General features: G+C 37.4%; 2 protein-coding genes across 2 annotated transcripts; one reads left to right on the top strand and one right to left on the bottom strand.

The window, feature by feature from the left end:
* Positions 1–3,080: 3,080 nt before the first annotated feature.
* Positions 3,081–3,959, top strand: LOC122042926 (agamous-like MADS-box protein AGL62). Its single transcript, XM_042603331.1, has one exon. The coding sequence runs from the start codon at positions 3,107–3,109 to the stop codon at positions 3,728–3,730; it is 624 nt and encodes a 207-aa protein (XP_042459265.1). The 5' UTR covers positions 3,081–3,106; the 3' UTR covers positions 3,731–3,959.
* Positions 3,960–11,719: 7,760 nt separating this feature from the next.
* Positions 11,720–17,245, bottom strand: LOC122042924 (acid phosphatase 1-like). Its single transcript, XM_042603329.1, has 3 exons — positions 16,819–17,245; positions 14,870–15,079; positions 11,720–11,997 (listed from the first exon to the last, which is right to left on the bottom strand). The coding sequence occupies exons 1-3, from the start codon at positions 17,142–17,144 to the stop codon at positions 11,820–11,822; spliced, it is 714 nt and encodes a 237-aa protein (XP_042459263.1). The 5' UTR covers positions 17,145–17,245; the 3' UTR covers positions 11,720–11,819.
* Positions 17,246–20,439: the final 3,194 nt, after the last annotated feature.

Genomic DNA, 20,439 nt, shown 5'->3' on the forward strand with positions numbered 1-20,439 from the left:
CATTTATAATTGAATCTATGTGATACAGATGAAGATTTTACAGTTAGAAATCACATTAAAAAGAACGAGGGCAAATGGTAGCAAAGACTAGTGAGGAAATAGGACAAAATAACTAGGTGATTAGGTTTATAATAACATCAATTCACTTGGAATTTTTTTATTGTCTCTTAGTTCAAAATTAATCACATAGGTAATAGTATTTTCCCTTAAATAATTAAAAGAAAGAAAGTATAGTACCACTTCAATTTCATCTTTTCTTATCTGATGACATAGATTAGTCTATTTCCTATGAAAACTACAAATACAAATAATCTAGACATGCTGTAGAAGCTCAATAACATTAAAAACAATCACCCAAACCCAACTTCCGGCTTTCTCGAGCAACCTTCAGCTCCGGCTTCTCGTCCCTCGGAAACGCCGTGCACTTCCTTCTCATCTGCCCGCGTACTTTTCTGCAGCATCTCGTCTCTCAGACGCACCGAGCCCGTCGGCTCTCCCCCGTGCCGTCATTCTCGCTAGCTACGTCTTTTGCTCGACTTCTTGTGCTCCTAAGCTCCTGCACACTTAGACACAAGGTTAAAACACCACAGGACCTAACTTAACTTATTTGATCACATCAAAACAACCTTAGGGTTCCAACAATATAATCATCAGTCGAGTGATCTAATTAGTCGAATTGAACAAGCGAATCCGACTTGCTTCTATTCAATTATGATCAGCATCAGTCGACAGATATTAACTATCAGTCAATTGATGTCATCAATTGAGTCTAACAATCGAATCAATTTACTTTTGTTTGGTTTTTAAACAAAATATAGAAATATCTAGACATTTAAGCTCTTTAAAACAAAATAAAATAAAAAATAAAATTATATATATATATATATATATATATATGATATGCTAAGCGACACTTTGTGCGTGACCGTGATCGAAATTCGACGTGGACTATCTGATGTGGCCAAAACCTAATTTTTTTAATCTTTCTCTCATCTGCATGTAACAACTTTTCTCTCTCATCTGCATGTAACAACTATAAAATTCTCATTTCCCATATCCGTGGGGCCGGCACTAGGGGGCCGCTAAGGTAGCGGATCTACCTTTTTTTATAAAATTCTCATTTCTCTCTATTGCATACAACAACTTTTCTCTCTCATCTGGAGTATTCTTTGTTCATCTATATCCTCTGGATCTTCCTTCAAATGATTTATCCAGAATTTATAGAGCATAGATTGATCTGGATTTTTAGTCATCAAGTCTTCTAAGATATTTTTATGGTTGACAGAAATAGAGAATTAAGAAAATGATAAGGAGAATGAAATATTGAAAGTATATTTATAGAAATTTTTTTAAATAAAAAAATTAATCGTTGAATAGATATTCGTTAACGGTTCAAATTCAACGTTCATTAAAACTTTCACTAGCACTTGCTTTTTAAATATTTTAATATTTTAATATTTTTTTAAAGAAAAACTAAAAAAAATTGAACACTGAAACAATAAAACTCTAGACATTATTCGGTGTGTATTATTTTTTTATAATAAATATTTTAAAAAATAATTAAAAAAAAGATAATGACGGAGAGGCTTCACATTTATAGGGCTGCTTCGTCGCTATGGGAGGGAGGTTCCTCTCTCAAGCCACATCACCGGTGGGAGCTTCGAAGGTGATGCTTTAATGTTCATTTTACACCGTCTCTCCAATATGAGTGGACATTATAGAGAAAGAGAGGGGAGTGTTAAGAGGGATGAACGTTCTCTGTTTTTTTTTTTCTTTTTTCTTTTTTTGTTAAATGGTAAAAAATATATTAAAAAAAATTCAATATTAATTTTTTAAAATAGTAAAATTAGTTTTTTAAAAAATAAGATTATTATTAAAAAATAATAATAATTTAAATATTTTAAAATCTATTTAAATTATTTTATTTAATATATATTAATTTTAAGATGATTGAGTAGACTTTGGGACCCATAAATAATAAGTGTTAATGTTAAAAGGAATGTGGGTGAAAAAAATATATTGTTATAATGAGTATGTAGCAATGGACTCTATGCTTTTTAATAAGATGATGGATATTATAATAGGTTAGTGTTGTCGATGCCCTTAGAGTAAAATTCTAATTTATTTGATTTACTACATTCAATGTGCAAAACAAGCCCACTTTACTTTGATGAGATGCATTTTTCTTGTTGGAAATATCAATAAAAAAAAGTGTTATATTCATATAAGTTGTCACATTCAAATGCCTATTTTTTATTCTATGAGTTAACATTTTCTTCCTTGTTATTAATAGTCTCTCGCTGTTTTTTTTATCATTGTATTAATGAAGTGATGTATCCAATACAACAAAAATAATAATTCCAAATTTGAATAAGATTAATATAATTAACTTCTAATTACAATTTTAGATGATATTTCCCAAATAATCAAGATTCAATTCATAAATTGGATATTCCTATCAAGATTGAACTACTAGTAAAATTACGGTGAGCCATCGTATTTTCTGGTTTTACTAGGTTTTTAAATTTGTTTGGTGGATCGAATGTGGGATTGGACTATCTAGTCAAGAATTAATCGGATTGTAAAATTTGAATACCTAATAATAATAATAATAATAATAATAATAATAATAAAGAAAAGAAAATTGGACATTCCCTTGTAGTTCAACTGTACTTTCCAAATTTACTCGACGATGGATGGAAAAATTTAGGTTGATAGAAAATTTTTCATGAGGTAGAATTGATCACTTTAAGATAAATGTAAGATAGAAATATCTAGGCATTTGAATTCTTTAAAAAAAAAAAAAATTATCCTTGGGCCATGGTTTGATATTTGGATATTTGAAAAATCCTCCCGAATTATATCATTCTAAGATTTAGAAGATTTTGCAATCCAATTCAGATCTGAATCGGAGTTTGAATACCATATATAACTAACTTAGAATTTGCAATCCAATTCAGATCTCAATCGGAGTTGGCATACTATATATAACTAACTTAGAATTTGCAATCCAATTCAGATCTCAATCGGAGTTTGAATACTATATATATAACTAACTTGTCTCGGGATGGCTTGTTCTTGAAGGAAAGAGAATTTGGGAGTGGCGATGACGAAGACGAGCAGAGGCCGTCAAAGGATCGCGATGGAGGCGATCGAGAATGCGGCTGCGCGGAAGGTGTGCTTCTCCAAGCGCCGCGCCGGCTTGTTCAAGAAGGCGGCCGAGCTCTCCGTCCTCTGCGGCGCCGAGATCGCCGTCCTCGCCTTCTCCCCCACCGGCAAGCCCTTCTCCTTCGGCCACCCCTCCGTCGACTCCGTGCTCGCCCGCTTCTTCTCCTCCTGGCCTGCTCCCCCTCGGCACCACCCCCTCGCTGGTGCCCTGCTTCAGGCGCTCGGCCGGCAGGAGTCGCAGCTCGCGGAGCGGCTCGAGGCGGAGAGGAGGAGGAAGGCGGCGCTCGAGGCGGCGATTTTCCGGCCGTGGGGCACCGTGGCGGACCTGCTGGACGCCGACGTCGAGGCGCTCGGGATGCCGGAGCTCGGCCTGCTGCAGAGAGCGCTGGAGTGGGTGCGGGCGGAGGCGGCGGGCAGGGCGGAGCAACTGGCCTTCGAGGCTTTGCAGCCGTCGAACGTGGCGGTCAACGCCGGTGTCTTTGTCACCGCCGACGCCCCCACGGGGGCGGCGGCTCCAAATTTGTTGGAATTTGGCTATGCACCTCAAGGCTATGGCTTCTAGTGTTGCATCTCTATTCTACATCTAAGAAAACTTCTTAGTTATCTTCCATTGTCTTCCTTATTGTGCTTACTGAAGAGCAATTTAAAAAAGGTAGATCCGCTTACTGAAGAGCAATTTAAAGTTAAGACGCTCTGTAAATTTGTAGCCCCTTGCACAGGTTAGTGTGATGTTATGTCGTGTTTGTATCGAATATGGTCTCCTATCTTGTAAATATGTAATTTTCTTTTCTTGTAAATATGAATCCATCTGTCGCCGTAAATCTAGGATGCATGCTCAAGAAATTGGCCTCATTTTGATGGTTGTGCGGACAAAGAAATGTGTTATCTAAATTGGCTCCGTAAAACGCTCAACTTGAAACAATGTAGGATGATTTTTAGATATATTATAGGGAAAATAACTTTCTCATATTTGATTATTGCACCTGCTTGTCAATTATTATAACCAACTAGGTCATTTGGTCAAACATCTTTTGTATTGTGTAAACCTGGCTTCAGTCCAAACCATCTCCTAGGTTGTAATGTTTGTCTTATAGAAGTTAAATTCTTAAGTGAAGGCTGTCCTTCGCAAATAGATTTGTCACAAGTCCTACAGGGGCTAAGCATTTGGCTCTTGATAAGTGGCATTTGGGTTATGATTGCTCTGACATAACTACATTATTAATAAAATCTTCAAAGGAGTGCCCATGACAAAGATTTAGACAAATATGGCCTAAGGCACCTCTAGTGAAGGCTCTAATAGGGTCTCAGAGCATGGTAATGTTGTTATGCTTCGCACGAGCTAGGTTTTCTGCGAAACTAGCTTTGCTTGCTGCATGTGGATTGCTATAATGTCAAAGTAGAGATATATACAATGTTAACCAAACAAACTAATTGCATACCTCTAAAGAAACTCCATTAGTACTATATACACACATCTTAGCAAACAATTTGGAGGTCAAGAATTCCAAAAGTGAGCATGAAATACAAAGTGGATATAAGAGAGAACTGTATGATATATAAAAAAAAACTCATAACAGAACCAAGGAACAGAAAGTAATCAAGATCGTTGTTTTAGGCTTTAGCCCAGTTTAAGACACTAATCTTTTATCATAAATTCCTCTTGACTCAGCTCTTTGACTAATTCATCATTTATCATATTTTCTCTTTTATTCACTTATTAGTATTTTTGATTTAATTCATCAATAAATCCACAAATATACATATGGCAAACAATCCACAATCTACCTAATAAAAGATGCATCGTGTATAGGGATGAATAACCCACAATCCATCCAAAACGAAGTACATCATGGAAATATATATGAATATATAAGATGAACGGTCCACAATTCACTCAATACGAATACATCATGTGTATGCGCATATACATACATATATACATATATATGTTGGAGCAATCTGGGTACCCTAAGTTTTGATGTTTGGGCAAATGTTTAAGTTAGGTTTAATGTTGTATTTGATATGCATTGTGAGTGTGCAGGATACAAGCATAACAAGGAAAGCCCAAGTGTGATCTTGGCAAAGGAAGAAAGTCCAAGAATGAGTCTTGGCGGTGTAAGTCCAAGCATGTAGTCTTGGCAACGTAAGTCCAAGTGTGACTTGGCAATGGATGAAGTCCGGGAGGCGCGATCTCTTGGCAAAGGAAGACCCGACAACAATGACAAGGTCGATGGAAGCTCCAGAAGGCAAGACGTGAAGGATGGGGAGGCATCCGAGGGACGCAAGGCTGATGAAGGAGGCTAGAAGGCTAGGTCTAGGTTGGTCGGGCGAGAACGAGAGCTGAGTGAATGTACTCGGGGTAAAATCCTAGAATTAGGGTTTACTGTAACAGTACTGTAGCAGTCGACTAGGAGCGAACAGAGAGTTGGTATCGAGCCGTTGGGTTGCAGCGGTCGAATTTCCACGAAGGGCAGTTGACTGCATGTTTTGGCAGTCGACCGGTAGGCGGAGTTTTCTAACTTGTGGCCTATATAACTAAGCATTGGAAGCTTGGTTAAAGTTGACGAAATAGAGGTGGTTAATCCTATTAGTAGTCTACCAGTGCCCTAACTTCTCAAGAGTCCTTGGTGAGATTTTGTGGCGAGGTTTCTCCACCCACAAGGAGCTACACGAGCTAGCCGGAGGTTTTCCGGGGAGTCATCCACCGACGGATCGGGATCGTCCACCTTATGGACAGTCGTGGAGTAGGAGCTTCATCTCCGAACCACGTTAAACAACGTGTTATTGGGTTTGTTTCTTGTTTATTATTTTCTAGGGTTAGTTTTGCTTTTGTTTGTTAGTATTTTTGTTTCCGCTGTGCACTAACAAGCGTAGGAAGCGACGATTTGGGTGAGACGCTATTCACCCCCCCTCTAGCGAACATCAAGGTCCCAACAAGTGATATCAAAGCGAGGTCGCTCTTCTACAGACTAACCGCCAAGAGAGCAAGAAGCTAGAGGAAGAAGAAGATGGAGTCCGAAGGATCGCTCGGATGAGATATCCAAATTCCACCTCCGTACGACAAAGAAAACTTCAATTATTGGAGGAAGCGGTTGGAGACATGGTTCCAAATGGATTGGAACCAATGGGTTGCCTTGAGTGACCCATTTGAAGCTCCTACAGACAAGAAGGGTAAACGTCTCCGACCTCGGCATTGGATCGAAGAGCAACGAGAGCAATCGGAGGCGGACAAGGAGGTAACAACAATTTTGCATAATTTACTACCTTCTAATATTTTGTTGAGTGTAGGTGAAACCACAAATGCAAGTGATCTTTGGAAAAAGATCATTGCCTATCATGAAAACCCTACAAAAATCTAAGGAGTGGAAGAGCCCAAGGAGAAGGGCTCATTGGTCCAAGAAGAGAAGGACTAATCCGATGTTGACAAGAGGTCAACATTTAGGAGGAAAAGGAAGAGGAGGAAGCGAAAGAGAAGGAAGAGGAGGTATCATCCACCTCTTCAAGGGAGGAAGAAGTGGAATCATCCACATCTTCAAGTGAAGAGGAAGAAGAGAAATCCGAGGAAGAGGAGGTCGTGGAAGCTCAACCCTCAACTTTAACTACCAAGAAGAGCACAAAGGACCACATCAAATTCTTTGAGTGTGGTAAGATGGCACACTACAAGAGTAGGTGTCCAATGCTCCAAAAGGTAAGGGAGGCAAAGCATAAACTCAACAAGGTTGATTTAACTAATGTGAGTTGTAGGAAGGAGAAGAAGCACATTAGGTGTTTCACGTGTGGTGAGTGGGGACACTACCACACAAAGTGCCCAAGGAGAGGAGAGCTCAAGAAATTGACGCACTTAAGGAAGTGGGAGAAGAAGAGAGCTTCAAGGGTAAGGGAGGTAAACCCTAACTTTAATTCAAGTTCAAATTCAAATTCCTCCATACATGTTAGAAATAATATAAATTATTTTCCCATGCATATTTATGGTTTTAGATATAATGATAGGAATAGGATTAATGTAGGAGATAACCCTAGGAGACCTATTCATGCTAAATCTAGTAAGAGTAGACCTAATAAGACCCAAACCACTTTACCAAAGGGAAGGAAAGTAGGTGAAAACCTAAGCATTAATCCCAAGAAAGGGAGACATATGCCTAGGAAGGTGAGTAGGTCTAGGGATGTTCAAGGTGGACATGTTGACTTTAGGGTCATAACCCTAGAATTGGAAAATCAAGCCTTAAAGGTAAGGCTTGAAGAAATGGAGAAAGTCTTAGATAGATTCATTATTGGACCTAGAGGACTTGACATGTGTTTGGGTGGTCAAAAATCCAAAAATATCAATTTAGGCCCCTCCAAGATCAAAAGGAGGTCAAGTGCTAAGGTAGCACATGACATTGGTAAGGGAGGTGTGACCAAGGACAAGGGAGGGTCATCCAAGATCAATAAGAAAGAATATTCTAGGGTGGCATATAATTATGGCAAGGATGAGATGCCCAAGGTTAAGGACAAGAAGAAATTAACCAAAGACAATGTGTCTAAGGTTAAGAAGGTGAGTTTTGTAGGCCAAGTGTCACCCGAGATGCACCGAAGTGGCCTAACCATAGTGGATGAGTCACCAAGGGAGGTGACTAAGGTTAAGATTGTTAAGGTTAGGAAGAGCCTTTGGAACCCATGGTAGATGGGTTATCAAATGTACCAAGTGGTTAGGAGACGGACTTAAGTCTCTAACATAGTGGGTTGACACAATTGGAATTATTTCATGCATTGAAATGTGAATTGGGTTCATATTGCATGAAAATTAGTTTTTGATGTATAGATGTCATATAAACTAATGCTAGGAATGCATTATGGTTTAGTATGGGCAGATACATCAAGAGGAAGTCAAAACTAGGACTTTAGGTTAAGGTTCAATTGCATCATTTAGCTAGTTTTGAATTTTGTGTCAATCTTGAAATCTGTGATAAATATATTTTTATATATATTTTTTCCAGGTAGACATGGATAAAATAGATCTCTCCACAAAATTTGGGATTTTTTGGATGTCTGTGGAATTTTTGGCATATTTATGAAAGTGGGTAAAAAAGGCTGATTTTTGCCCAATAAGAGTACCAGTCGACCGGTACAGTTACCAGTCGACTGGTAACAGTAATTTTCAGCACAGAGGACCTCTGTAAGCTCATTTTGACAAGGCCAGTCGACTGGTAGCACTGTTCATGAGCACAGAATGTCTTTGTAAGCTCGTTTTGATGATGTCAGTCGACTGGTACTTATAGCAGTCGACTGATACGGTCTGAAAATGTTTTTCAGCATTAGAAAATGACCAAAAGAGTGGTGAAGATGCATGTAATCTTATGGGAGATTAATACATGATGTCTATGGTCATTAGAGGTCAAAGTGTCGACCCCATAGGTCATCCGAGTTGGTATGTGGTGGGATGCTTGCCACATGAAGTCGCGGGGTTGAAACTCGGGGTAGTCGGGGTGTAAATCCCCGGTCCCTGTGCAACTCACCCCACCTGCCACATGCTCGCTCAGGATGCTATGATTTACCTCCCTCGTGATGGCCTTGGGTCGGGTGCGACGGGGGCGCTGGGGGCGAGCGATTTCGCCTTTATTGCCACATTAGAGGTCAAAGTGTCCAATAATTAGGATATTGTTGGAGCTCTTTTTGATGTATGACAAAGGAGGAGAAATTTAGGTTTAAGTGGGAAACCTACATACCTTTGCAAGAAATCCTAGCTCAAGGGGGAGCTTAGGTGAAGGGGGAGCGATTGCTCATTTATTAGCAAAGGGGAAGAAGTTTATCTTTGTAAGAAATCCTAGCTCAAGGGGGAGCTTAGGTGAAGGGGGAGCCTAGGATTAGGTTCCATGATTTATGCATGTGTAGATTGTATATTTATTTGCATTATTATTGCTATATTGTTTCCCTAACTTAAACGGGTTGCCAAACATAAAAAAGAGGGAGATTGTTGGAGCAATCTGGGTACCCTAAGTTTTGATGTTTGGGCAAAAGTTTAAGTTAGGTTTATTGTTGTATTTGATATGCATTGTGAGTGTGCAGGATACAGGTACAACAAGGAACGTCCAAGTGTGATCTTAAGCCTGGAGGTTTAGAGTTCGAATCTTGGGGGAGGCAAAAATCCACTGGCCAGGGGTGGAAAGTCCTAGTGAGTAACGGCACGACTGACGGTCGACGGTCGATGGTCGACGGCCCGAGGGTCGCCAAATGGGTCGGGTCGTTACATCATCTCACTTGGTTACCAGGATTCATAAACTCTAATACTTAAGCCTGGAGGTTTAGAGTTCGAATCCTGGGGGAGGCAAAAATCTACTGCCAGGGGTGGAAAGTCCTAGTGAGTAACGGCACAGCCAAGGGTCGTTGGTCGACGACATGAGAGGTCGCCAAATGGGCCGACGACATAAGGACCGACGGTCAACGACCCGAGGGTCGCCAAATGGCCGCCAAATGGGCCAAGAGGGTCGGGTTGTTACAATAAAAGGCGTCTTTTTATTGTAACGACCCGGCCCTTTGGCCTCTTGGGTGACCCTTGTGGCGGCCCAACTGGCGACCCTTATGTCGTCGGCCCATTTGGCGACCTCTCACTTGGTTACCAGGATTCATAAACTCTAATACTTAAGCCTGAAGGTTTAGAGTTCGAATCCTAGGGGAGGCAAAAATCCACTGGCCAGGGGTGGAAAGTCCTAGTGAGTAACGACATGACCGACGGTCAACGGCCCGAGCGTCGCCAAATGGGCCGCCAAATGGGTCGGGTCGTTACATCATCTCACTTGGTTACCAGGATTCATAAACTCTAATACTTAAGCCTGGAGGTTTAGAGTTCGAATCCTGGGGGAGGCAAAAATCCACTGCCAGGGGTGGAAAGTCCTAGTGAGTAACGGCACGGCCAAGGGTTGTCGGTCGACGACATGAGAGGTCGCCAAATGGGCCGACGACATAAGGGCCGCCAGCTGGGCCGCCACAAGGATCGCCCAAGAGGCCAAAGGGCCGGGTCGTTACAGTTTTACAAAATTATATTTAGATCTGCTATGTTATATGGAGTTAGATATTGGACTATAATTCAAGTACATGAGCAAAAGATACGAGTTGCAGAGATAAGGATGTTAACGTGGATGTGTGAACATACGAGGATGGATATAATAAGAAATAAGAGCATTAAAGAGAAAGTCGGAGTTGTATCTATTAAAGGAAAATTTCGAGAGACTCGTTTAAGAGGATACGCGCATGTACTTAGACGATCAATAAATGTTCCAGTTAGGCGATGCAAAATTATGAGAAACACACATATCAAACGAAAAAAAAGGAAGATAAAAAAAACTTAGTTAATAAAATTTATTTATGTATAGATGATGATATATTAGAAGATAGAGTTCAATAATTTAAAAGAATTCATATAACCGATCCTATCTAGTGGAATAAGATTTGATTGTTGTTGTATTAATCTGGCAAAACTTTGACATATTATTAAAAAAATACAAATGAACTTCCAAAATAGAAAAAAAACTTACATAAACAATTAATCAAACAGGTTGGGCAAAACTCAAAACAAGATTGGACGTACTATTAAGCTGATCAAAAGTTTTCTTTTGAACAACTGTGGCAATGTGAAAGGGAAGTCAGAATTTAGTTTATGTAGATTAATTTTAAGAATTTAGTTTACGTAGATTAATTTTAAGAGTGATTGATTTAATTTTATAATTTTTTTTCATCAATTATCAGGTTAAATTGAAAAGTGTATGTAATAAGCGGTCCATCAACCCATTATTCTTAGATCAATCGTCCATTAAAAAAAATTTATCTATTAATTTGCCCAAATTGAAATTTAATTTTTAGATGTCTAAAATCTTAGAAGACATCTTGTTACTGTACCATTGCCCCGAGAGTTATAGCGATTTTTTTGTGCCATAGAGTCAGAGGTGTTAGTATTAATCAAACGTGAAGCTAATTGATAGAGGGAGAGACGAGCTGCCATGACAAGAATAAGTGGCAACTGACTGCGTATCAACTAAACCTCTTTATTTATTTGATTCTTAGACCAATCATTTTTTTTTATGTTTGAGAAATTTAAAATTACTTTTAAACCTTTAAAAAAATTATAACTTTTTCTTTAAATTATTTATTATCAAAAGTATTTTTTTTAAAATTTATTTCTCTATTCAACTTTGAAAAAAATGAATTAGCAGCTTTAATTAGACCTTTATAATTTATTTTAAAAATTAAATTAATGTTCAATTATATTTTAATTAAACTCTTATGAATCACTTTAAAGAAATTAATGTTCAGTAAATTATCAACTCATATAATTAACTCTTAATTATTCAATTAATCTCTTTCTCTCATTCAATTGCTACAAGTATCCCAAGATTAAGGAAGCATCATAATATACACATACTAAAGATTCGAATCATGATTCATGTCCCTCGTATCAGCATCATGAAAATCTCTCTTCATTTTCAAAGCCAAAATTGTTCTTTGGAAAGATATCACAACTTTAAAATTAAAAATATTCTATATAAATACATATATTCATTATTTTAAAATTATGAACAAACCAGGAAAGGACTAGACACTAGTTTATCTTAGCAATAAACACAACGTTGCATATGTACATAAGATTAGCCAATTTGTATTGATGTGAATTCGTTTGTTCAACCAATATAATACATGGGATTTGGGAGTTTAAAAGATCGCCTGGCCATTGTGGAGCCCAACAGGTCGCTCCATTGATCCCCGGAGTTGCCATGAATCCTCAACCCTTCGCCTTCCAATTCCGCCCTCCGTTCCGACTTAAACTTCACTGCAGGCTTGCCCAAATCCAACGCTTCCCTGTTCTCGACGTTATTTTTATATCAATCAAACAAATTGTGCATGAAAAGATGTGGCAAGAACCTAGGATTGATTGACTTAATTTGTTCCAACGAACAGTGCAATGAGCAAAGATTAATTCACCAAGAAGCTGGCTTTTGACTGGAGGATAGGAGATTGACATTTAGCATTTAGGTAGTTAAATTCTGCATATAAGATAGATGTGGTAGTTCTATTCTCAAATAATATCAATACAACCTCATATCCCTTAGTTTGCCATATTATCAATGCCAATCCAATTTTAGAATTAGGATTTTTTTGCATCAACTTATTAATGCTCTGTTTCACTGAGTTGTGGATTGAGGAAGGAAAGAAATTCAAAGTGTTAAAAAATATCCAAGGTAAAGGAAGAGAAAAAAAAAAGGAAAAGAGGAAGAAAAAAAATATGATAGAAGCTTGCACCGTGATGAAGTTGCCGGAGACCGTGTATAAGGTTGGTTGCGGTTGCACGAGGCAACCACTGTGTGAGCTGCCTCTCGGCGAGCGTCGTTGAGAGAGATTTGACTAGCCAGCACCGGACGAAAGCCACTAGTTTAATTGACAGCATACCCTCCCCTCATCCACTTCCCTAACTGTTTTCCATTTACCATTCAAAAAGTCTTTATTTTCCTCCCCTTTCTTAGTTGTATTAGTGTCATTCCTTCTAGTTGTGTCATCTCCTAAGCATTGACAGCTTCTTCTAAAATTGTTGTTGACACTGAAGTGCTTAGTGCTTATTGCTCTCTATGCTTGGCTTCTTTATTGATTCACTCATACTAATTTATTTCATCCAAGTAGGCCTTAAGAGTGGCCTAAGAAAGATATCACCGCGCCCTGAGAAAGAGAGCACCATGACCATTTTGTATTTCTTGCCCACCAAGCCACACGTTTGGCACTCATGAGTGTAGTGTTGGGGCTTAAGGATGAGGTTCGATTCTCATGAGTTCGACCATCTTGAGGTCGACTATCATTTTAGAGTTGTGGATGGGTATTTTTACTTCTTACTCGCCAAGATATACCCTTGGTGAGTAAGAAGCATTTGATTTTCTATCATCTCTAAGAATTCAAAAGGTAGACGAGGGGAATCTCTTATCCTCTAGTTTTCTATCATCTCTAAGAATATGTTCGAGTGAACAATAGAAAGGATGCAAAACATCTTAATTTCTATTATCTATCCACTCAATTTTCTAACAAAAAAACCAGATGCTTAGTTCCTAAGCTCCACCATAAATCCCATGTTTTACATATACTAATAAAAATTGCTCCTCAAATTAAAAGTATTTTTTTCATATCAACGACATTATAGTCATTTTGTCGTCCCATGGAAATTCACAAACTATCTTAAGCTAAGAGCAATATCTATCTGACATGAGGCAATAGTTTGGAACGCTTATATTGCAATAGATTTATGAAGATAGTGCAAATCATCCTTGAGGCATAAATTGGTAATCTAAAAATTATGGCATTCAATTTGTGATCTAGAATCTGTGTTTGCTTAATGTTTTACAAATCTCTCCTCATATTGAAATTTGTATACATCATTGTCTAAACTATATATAAGGTCTGACTTCCTTCAATAATCTATAATTGCACAAGGTTTCATGTAGACTAACAAACTCTTGCAATACCTTCAGATCGAGGGGAATTTAAAGGAATATATCAAATAATAATATCTTTCTCACTGTGATAACATTCTACATTAGCATATATCGAATATGTATCCCCCCAGAATGGATAGTTGGTTAGCGCAGGTGGTGTTGCCATCATGAGGTCTGGAGGTCAAATCTCGACTAGTAGCCAGGTGTCTACCCTCCCCATGCACTATTCAACTGCCCAAGGCTAATAGTCACCAGTGATTTACCTCATTCATGTTGGCTTAGGGACGGACTGGCAAAGACGTTGGGATGAACGAATCACCTTTTGCCACCATATATTGTATGTCATTTATGCTTGTGTTTTTTTCTCTTTTATCAACAATGTTACCACTTCTATGAAGTGTACTATCATCATAATGTCAATATTAAGTTATTTCCACACCAAGTTCTATCGATAACTGCAGGAAACAAATTGTGATACATCAAATCAACTTGTTTGCCCAATTTGAACAAATAGGATATTCCAATTCTCATAAAATTGTAGGTGTGGATCCTACACCTGGAGAATTATATTTAACCCAGACAGCTAGCATCAAAATTGTCTAAACCAATGAACATGAATCGTATAGTCTTGCAAAATTGTCTAAACCTATGAATATAAATCTTAAATAGTCTTGCATAGACATATAGACGAACAAGATTCGTGTAACTGACCACCTAAAAGTTGGGTGAAATAGGGCTGGATGATGATCTCAATTTTCCACCAATTTAAATGGTTTCATGTGCAAACTATCAAATCGCTACATTCACATTCTTCCGGTGTTTGATATCTACCTACACCGAAAGAACACAAGGTTAAAAGTAATGTATAAACAGAACTAATTTCATGATCAATGCAGACTCTTTTACAGCTTTCCTGTTTCTGTAAATAACACTCAGTGATACATGTAGATATTGAACCAAACAACTTCATATCAGATAAGTATACAGTACTTCAGATGAAGAAAATTTTATAAATTAAGTTCAAATGTATTTTGGCAACAACCATGTCTTACTGAGTGTTGAACCTCTCTGCATTCTAAAGAAGGTAATACTTCTAGCTTTCATGTGTTTTAATTATTATCGATCAAATGAAAATATTTTGATAGAAACAAACCTACATCCAAGTTCCCTAATTTTTCTAGTTGTGGTGTAACATAATCATATTAGATGCAACATAGAATTCTACTTTACAGAAGCCAACAAATAAGGCAATGTACCTCAATATGAGGCGTTTCCAATACCCGTATCCTGTTAACAATAGATTGTCTTCTGTGATTTTCCTTTGAGATTCAGTTCGCCCAGTAAGGAGAATCATTTGAAATCCAAGGATCAAGAGGTCTTCATACAGCCTTAAACTGGCTGGTAAAGCTGGTGCACTTGCCAAATTAACCCATTCATTGAATGAAGTCACATTGAAGAGCTTTGATCTTCCAAAATGTCAAACAAGAAACAGAATGAATGCAAACATAATAGAAGCAAGATGAAGCGAAACACACTCTAAGTTTCAGAATAAATATGTGAAATGATCAAGTTCAGGTAGCATTGGCATGATAGTAGATTCTTCTTTGATTCAAATTAATCCCTCAAATTATCAGTTATAACTAAATCTGTGCTACCAACAGACAATTTATAGCTATTAGTGTGCAAATTATCATTTATAATTGAATCTATGTGATACAGATGAAGATTTTAGAGTTAGAAATCACATTGAAAAGAACGAGGGCAAATGGTAGCAAAGACTAGTGAGGAAATAGGACAAAATAACTAGGTGATTAGGTTTATAGTAACACCAATTCAGTTTGGATTTTTTTTTTATTCTCTTAGTTCAAAATTAATCACATAGGTAATAATATTTTCCCTTAAATGATAAAAGAAAGTATAGTACCACTTCAATTTCATCTTTTCTTATCTGATGACATAGATTAGTCTATTTCCTTTGAAAACTACAAATACAAATAATCTAGACAAGTTGTAGAAGCTCAATAACATTAAAAAGATGCTATAAATAATTTTAAAAAAAATCATCAAACTGTTCAAGAATAAATTACTAATAAGCTCGAGTCTAAACCAATGATTCAAAAAAAGAACAAGAAGAAGAAGAAGATTGTTGAACCAAATGATTGACCATTCAGCTGGTTTGACAAGCCTGTACAAGCTTGGTTCTCCTTCATGTTCCATGAGATCTCCTGTCCAAACCTAAACTCTTTAAAGCAGCCGCCAATTTCCTTTCTTCTGAATTCTATTCTCATGTTTATCTTCTATTCTGCATTTCTGCTAATCTTATTCGAGTAACTAGCATCCAATTCCCTTTCTCCTTCTTGCTCAACTTTACTTCCATCTCTCAATCTATTCCAGCCACCATCCCCTCTTACTCTTCTTTTCTCATCTACACTCCCTAAGAGCCTCCTCTCTCATGTTGTATGTTGTTCATCATTTGGAAAGCATCTCAAAATTCTCCGTGGCAACAAAAAGGTATCAACAAATTAAGGTCATTTTTTGCTACTTCAAAAGACCAGTGTAAGGAACAAGGGTGGTGGAGTGGTTTGATAGAAATTGGAGCAAAAATAAATAATCTCTCCCTTTCTCTGAAAAGGCTTCGGCTCAAATTGCATAGAAACACTAGAGAGCAGGCAGCACCTGCAGTTAGCTTGTGCTACACCACAATTTACTACATACAGGAAACTCTTAACGACAAAACTAATGCTTTAAAGATTTTTTTATTATTTGAGTATCAGCTTTCTTAGATATGAAAAGATTTGATTTTTTTTCCTACTTTGAAGTATTTTTACCAATTTTTTGTTGTGAGCAGAGTATTCTAAGAATTTTATTAATCCAGGTTTCTAAAATCATCATTTACTAGGGTTATTAGTTTAACCAGTTAGATTATCCAATCAAAATCTATTTGCATTGACAAAACTTGCTCTTTATTTCCATCTCTTTGATAGTTTTCACATACATCTACTGGGCGAGCTTAAACTAGAAACTGGTAGGAATTAACATCCTAATAACATTATTTCAGAATGCATCTTCTCAACATTATTTCTCCATTGTGACTAATTGACGACATACAACTGCCCAACAATTAAATATAATGCAATATTCTATTATTATTGTTATTATTTGTTTTTTTTTATCATACTGGAACCAGAAAATTCAAAGGGCATACCCGTATCCGGTGGACGCATAATAAGGGATATTCGAGAGAAGCGTCTCGTCGACGTCGAAGATCCAGGCGTCCTTCCCGTCGTCGGTGATCTGGACGCTCTTGGCGAACGCCAGAGATTCGAGGGCCACAACGTTAGAATCGGATGCGTACCGCTCGCCGCTCATATACTCTTCGACGAACCCGCGGCACGGAGGAGGGACGGTGCGCCAGGACCCGGCGTTGTTGGTCTCCACCGAGAGCCTCCAGCTGTCGCAGTAGAGCTCGTCGGCGGCCGCGGCGATGGCGATCCAAAGGAGAAGGAAGCGGAGGGATGGGGAAGCCCCCATCGAAAGGGAACCCTAACAGACCCCTCGTCCTCTATTTGAATCTGTTCATGTCGGCTCCGCTGTGCCTTGCTTTGCTCGGAGGGAGAGAGATTCGAAGCTCCGCGTCGGGGGAAGAAAATGAATGGCATCGTTATTTATTTGCCGAGGCGGGGTTACTCCTTCCTCCGATAATTAGATGACGTGGCAAAATTTGATTGGTAGAAGTACGTGAGGGATTGCTATTGGATTTCAATGAACACTTTACTTTGTTTACTAATTTATTGAGATTCTTTTTATTAAATATATAAGAGGCAAAAGTTTAAATTCTTTTTATTTTTAATAATCGAGGTATTAATCCTACATGTGACTGTCTGCCCAATAAATTTTTTTCATTATTCATTATTCATTAGGATAACTTCGAGAAGTATAGATGGGCCATGAAGATGATCCTATTGCTTTTGGGCAACCCTCTCAATAACTAAGATATTCATTCGAAAAACACGAAGACTAGTTGAAATAATGAGTTTTCCTATCCTATATGGGAAACTCATTATTTCAACTGAAATAATGAAAAATTATTTTATTTTTTTAATTGGAACCTTAGGCGGTTCTCGAAAAATTAGTGAAAAAAATTATCCTTAAAGTAAAGTTATCTCAATTAGTCTAGTATGATCGGTTTTTTTTTTTTATTGAAAACTCTTGCTTGATTTATTATGAAAAAAGATATTCTATTAGTGTATTTTAGCAATTTTGTCATACAAAACTTACCTAAATTATTGCACCTTTACCTGTTCAACGAAAAAATGATGCGGAAGTTGTTCCATGGGTATAGTGTTGCGGTAAAAAACTCAAAGCAGCAATTGAATCTCAAGTGAAATGAATATTTTATAGGTTAACTTCCGAATGCTCATAAATTTGTGCTTTAAATTTACTTGATAGGCGATAACTAAGAGTAGGGTGATAAATGAGCTGAGTTGAGTTGAGATTTTAATTGTTCAAGTTTGTTTGATAAAGTAATCGAGCCGAGCTTAAAATGAATCAAGATTTTGAAACGATTGTTCAAGTTTGACTTGGTTTATTTTTTATAAGCTTGAGCTTGTTTGAAATTTGACTTAAGCTTGATTTGTTTAGATGTTATCGAGCTCTCAATTCAAATTTGGCTTGAGCTTGGTTCGTTTAGTTGTTATCGAGCTCTCAATTCAAACTTTTTTTATTGTTTAAAAATTTTAGTTGTTAAATTGGTTATTGAACTTAATAATTTAAATTTATTTGTTTATTTTATTTTATTTTATTATTTATTTAATGGATTGAAAAAAATTTTATTAATGAATATGGTTCGTGAACATTATTTACGAACGTTATTCACGAACGTCAACGAGCTGAACATATATATGTTCAAGCTTGTTTGTTTAGTTTAACGAACTGTTCAAGCTCATTTGTTTAAGTAATCTTGTGTATATTAAACGGACATAAATAAATTCTTACCAACCCGAACACCAAATTTATTTACAGACACTTGGTTCATTTACAATCCTAATTAAAAAAAATATCATCTATTTTAAAAATTAGTCAAGTGAAATCAGGACATTGATTTTTTTTTTTTTAAAAAAAAGAAAATCAGAAGCTCAGCCAGCATACTTGTCTTCCAAACCCAAATGATTTCTACTAAAATAAATCTTCCCTCTTGATTTTTTGATCTACACTATCGTTAAATTTCATGTATTGTATTTTTATTCCTTCTTTGGTTCCATATAGTTTTTTTAGTTGTATATTATTCATATAGGAGCAATTTGGGTCCATTCTAGATGAGATAATGTTATTTGTAACCATTCTATTGCAAAGTTAAGTTATTGTCAAGAAAAGAGGAGACCATAAAGATAGAAAATTCTTCAAGGCTTTAATAAATATTGGGTAATTAGCACAAGTATAGCAAACAAGTGTTGATTGCCCCTTCTAATTATTTGGTATACTGTCATCACTCGATCCTAACATAATTGAATCAATACCTATTAGTTGACTCAACTCAATTATGTCCACAGTCAACTCAAACCAAATTTAGTTAACTAAAGTCAAAGTTAGTTAACTCAACCTGACTCAGAGTACTAAGGTCATGAATCTTAACCTCTAACAAATACTTTTCCAAATAAAATCAAGAACTTTTTAGTCAACTTAATTCAAATAGGGAGTGGTCTATTATCCAATCTACTCAAATCACTTCAGTCGACTAAATTCCCTTTTACTTGATTCAAGCTGAATTAGAACCCTTCTATTCATGGCTAGAATATATACAATTGACTACCAAATTGACTTGACTACTTGATTGAATATGCTTAAATATCTTGATTTAACTTGAAACCAAGCTCATTCATTAATTATTGTTGGATATTGGGACCTTAAATGGACCAAAACGATTTTAAGGAAGGAAGCCATCAATTGTTGAAAGTCGTAATTGACTTCAAAATTGAAATCTACGATTCGCGTAGATAGATTTAGACTATTAATTTGCTCAAAATCGATTAAGGGTGAATGAGAAATTAATGTTTAAAATCGGCCCAAAATAACATTTATTATTCATTAATAAAGTGCATGGGAGAATAGTCCCACATCGGAAATTCTCGATGTGTGTTCTCTACTTATTAATGAAGATGTGTTAATGGAGTTAACACAAAAATAAAAGGACAGGTGCTCCCTTAGCCCAGGGCGAGCAGGTGCTCGCACCTGTGAGCCCGCCACGTGCGCACGTGCGTAATGGGCGCTTTGTAGGCGCACTTTGCACTTCGCACGTACGTGGTACTCGGGTGACGTGTCAGGCTCGTACCTGACGTGGCAGTACCTATGCAGCATCCTCGTGGGCAAAGGGAGATAACTGGACAGTTGACTTAGGAAATGGATGGCTACCGTTGATCAACGTTGATCAAATAGGTATGATGGATCGCTTGTGATGCGATCTAGAGCGTTGGATCGCAAAGAGTAACGATCTGACGGCTTGGGATGAGACTTGATCTGAAGCATCGAATCAATGGATCCAGATCTGATGGCCGATGACAATAGGCGGGATCTGAGGGTCACAACTCCTCAGATCTGATGGATGAGATTGAAGTGGGCTTGGTGAAGGGTTACAACCCTTCAGAATGGATGATCTAGATCGATCCAGCCCAAGGAACACATCCACTCACCCAAAAGACACTCAACCTCTTCTTTCAGTATAAATAGAACCCTCCAGATGATGGAATATTCACTCAATCCTCTCTTCTCTTCCTCAAGCATTCATCTCATCTTGTGCATTCAAGAGTCCAAGAAGTCTACTAGAAGGTTC

This window comes from Zingiber officinale, chromosome 2A (genome assembly GCF_018446385.1).
Source record: "Zingiber officinale cultivar Zhangliang chromosome 2A, Zo_v1.1, whole genome shotgun sequence".
NCBI classification, from domain to species: domain Eukaryota; kingdom Viridiplantae; phylum Streptophyta; class Magnoliopsida; order Zingiberales; family Zingiberaceae; genus Zingiber; species Zingiber officinale.

Bases quoted from the DNA above. Each gene is read 5' to 3' on its own strand.
- LOC122042926 (XM_042603331.1), top strand. From the start codon at position 3,107: ATGACGAAGACGAGCAGAGGCCGTCAAAGGATCGCGATGGAGGCGATC.
- LOC122042924 (XM_042603329.1), bottom strand. From the start codon at position 17,144: ATGGGGGCTTCCCCATCCCTCCGCTTCCTTCTCCTTTGGATCGCCATC. The intron at 15,080-16,818 runs GTATGCCCTTTG...ACATTTTGGAAG, and splicing joins TATGCGTCCACCGGATACGG to ATCAAAGCTCTTCAATGTGA. The intron at 11,998-14,869 runs GTACATTGCCTT...CGTCGAGAACAG, and splicing joins TGGAAACGCCTCATATTGAG to GGAAGCGTTGGATTTGGGCA.